We start from the raw sequence: 459 nt of genomic DNA, 5'->3' as shown, positions 1-459 counted from the left end.
CTTATTATATACACATCAACCAACTGCAGTGTCATCCTCACTCACCCAAGGCTCCCGCTTCATTTATGGTAACGTCGCACAGCATGGAGGAATGATCTTCGCGTTTGTCCTGCCAAGCTTCCCATATCAGCTGCACCGGCAAGGCTCCCGCTGGCACTGGCACTGACGCTGAGAGCCACGTGTTGATGTACCCCGCTGAGGAAGAGCCCAAAATGGGATTATGGGAGCGTACTTTTTGGAATTAATGGGTTGAGAAATGGGAATCTACACTATTGAGGGAAATTGTCTTGCTGTATTGTACTGTACTGACTCTCGCTTGCGCCTTCCTATCCTTGAAGTTAGATGATTTTCAATAAAGTCTACTGTTATTTTGTGAATGTGTATAGGCATGTAATACACTTATAACGCCTCTACAATAAAATGCTCTAATATATCGCAAACACAGACTCGCAAAGAAAC

At 44.7% G+C, this 459-nt stretch overlaps 1 protein-coding gene across 1 annotated transcript in view; it reads right to left on the bottom strand.

The window, feature by feature from the left end:
* LOC119592415 (MAM and LDL-receptor class A domain-containing protein 1-like) overlaps window positions 1-459 on the bottom strand; it is an 11,913-nt gene that overhangs the window by 9,451 nt on the left and 2,003 nt on the right. Inside the window, exons 4-5 of the mRNA XM_037941236.1 lie at window positions 364-410; window positions 46-195 (exon numbers count right to left, since the gene is read on the bottom strand). Of these exons, the coding sequence (XP_037797164.1) occupies window positions 46-195; window positions 364-410 (197 nt within the window). The remainder of the gene's footprint in view (window positions 1-45; window positions 196-363; window positions 411-459) is intronic.

This window comes from Penaeus monodon, chromosome 30 (genome assembly GCF_015228065.2).
Source record: "Penaeus monodon isolate SGIC_2016 chromosome 30, NSTDA_Pmon_1, whole genome shotgun sequence".
NCBI classification, from domain to species: domain Eukaryota; kingdom Metazoa; phylum Arthropoda; class Malacostraca; order Decapoda; family Penaeidae; genus Penaeus; species Penaeus monodon.
The sequence above is the reverse complement of the archived record's forward strand: the minus strand, read 5'-3'. Positions and strand labels throughout refer to the sequence as shown.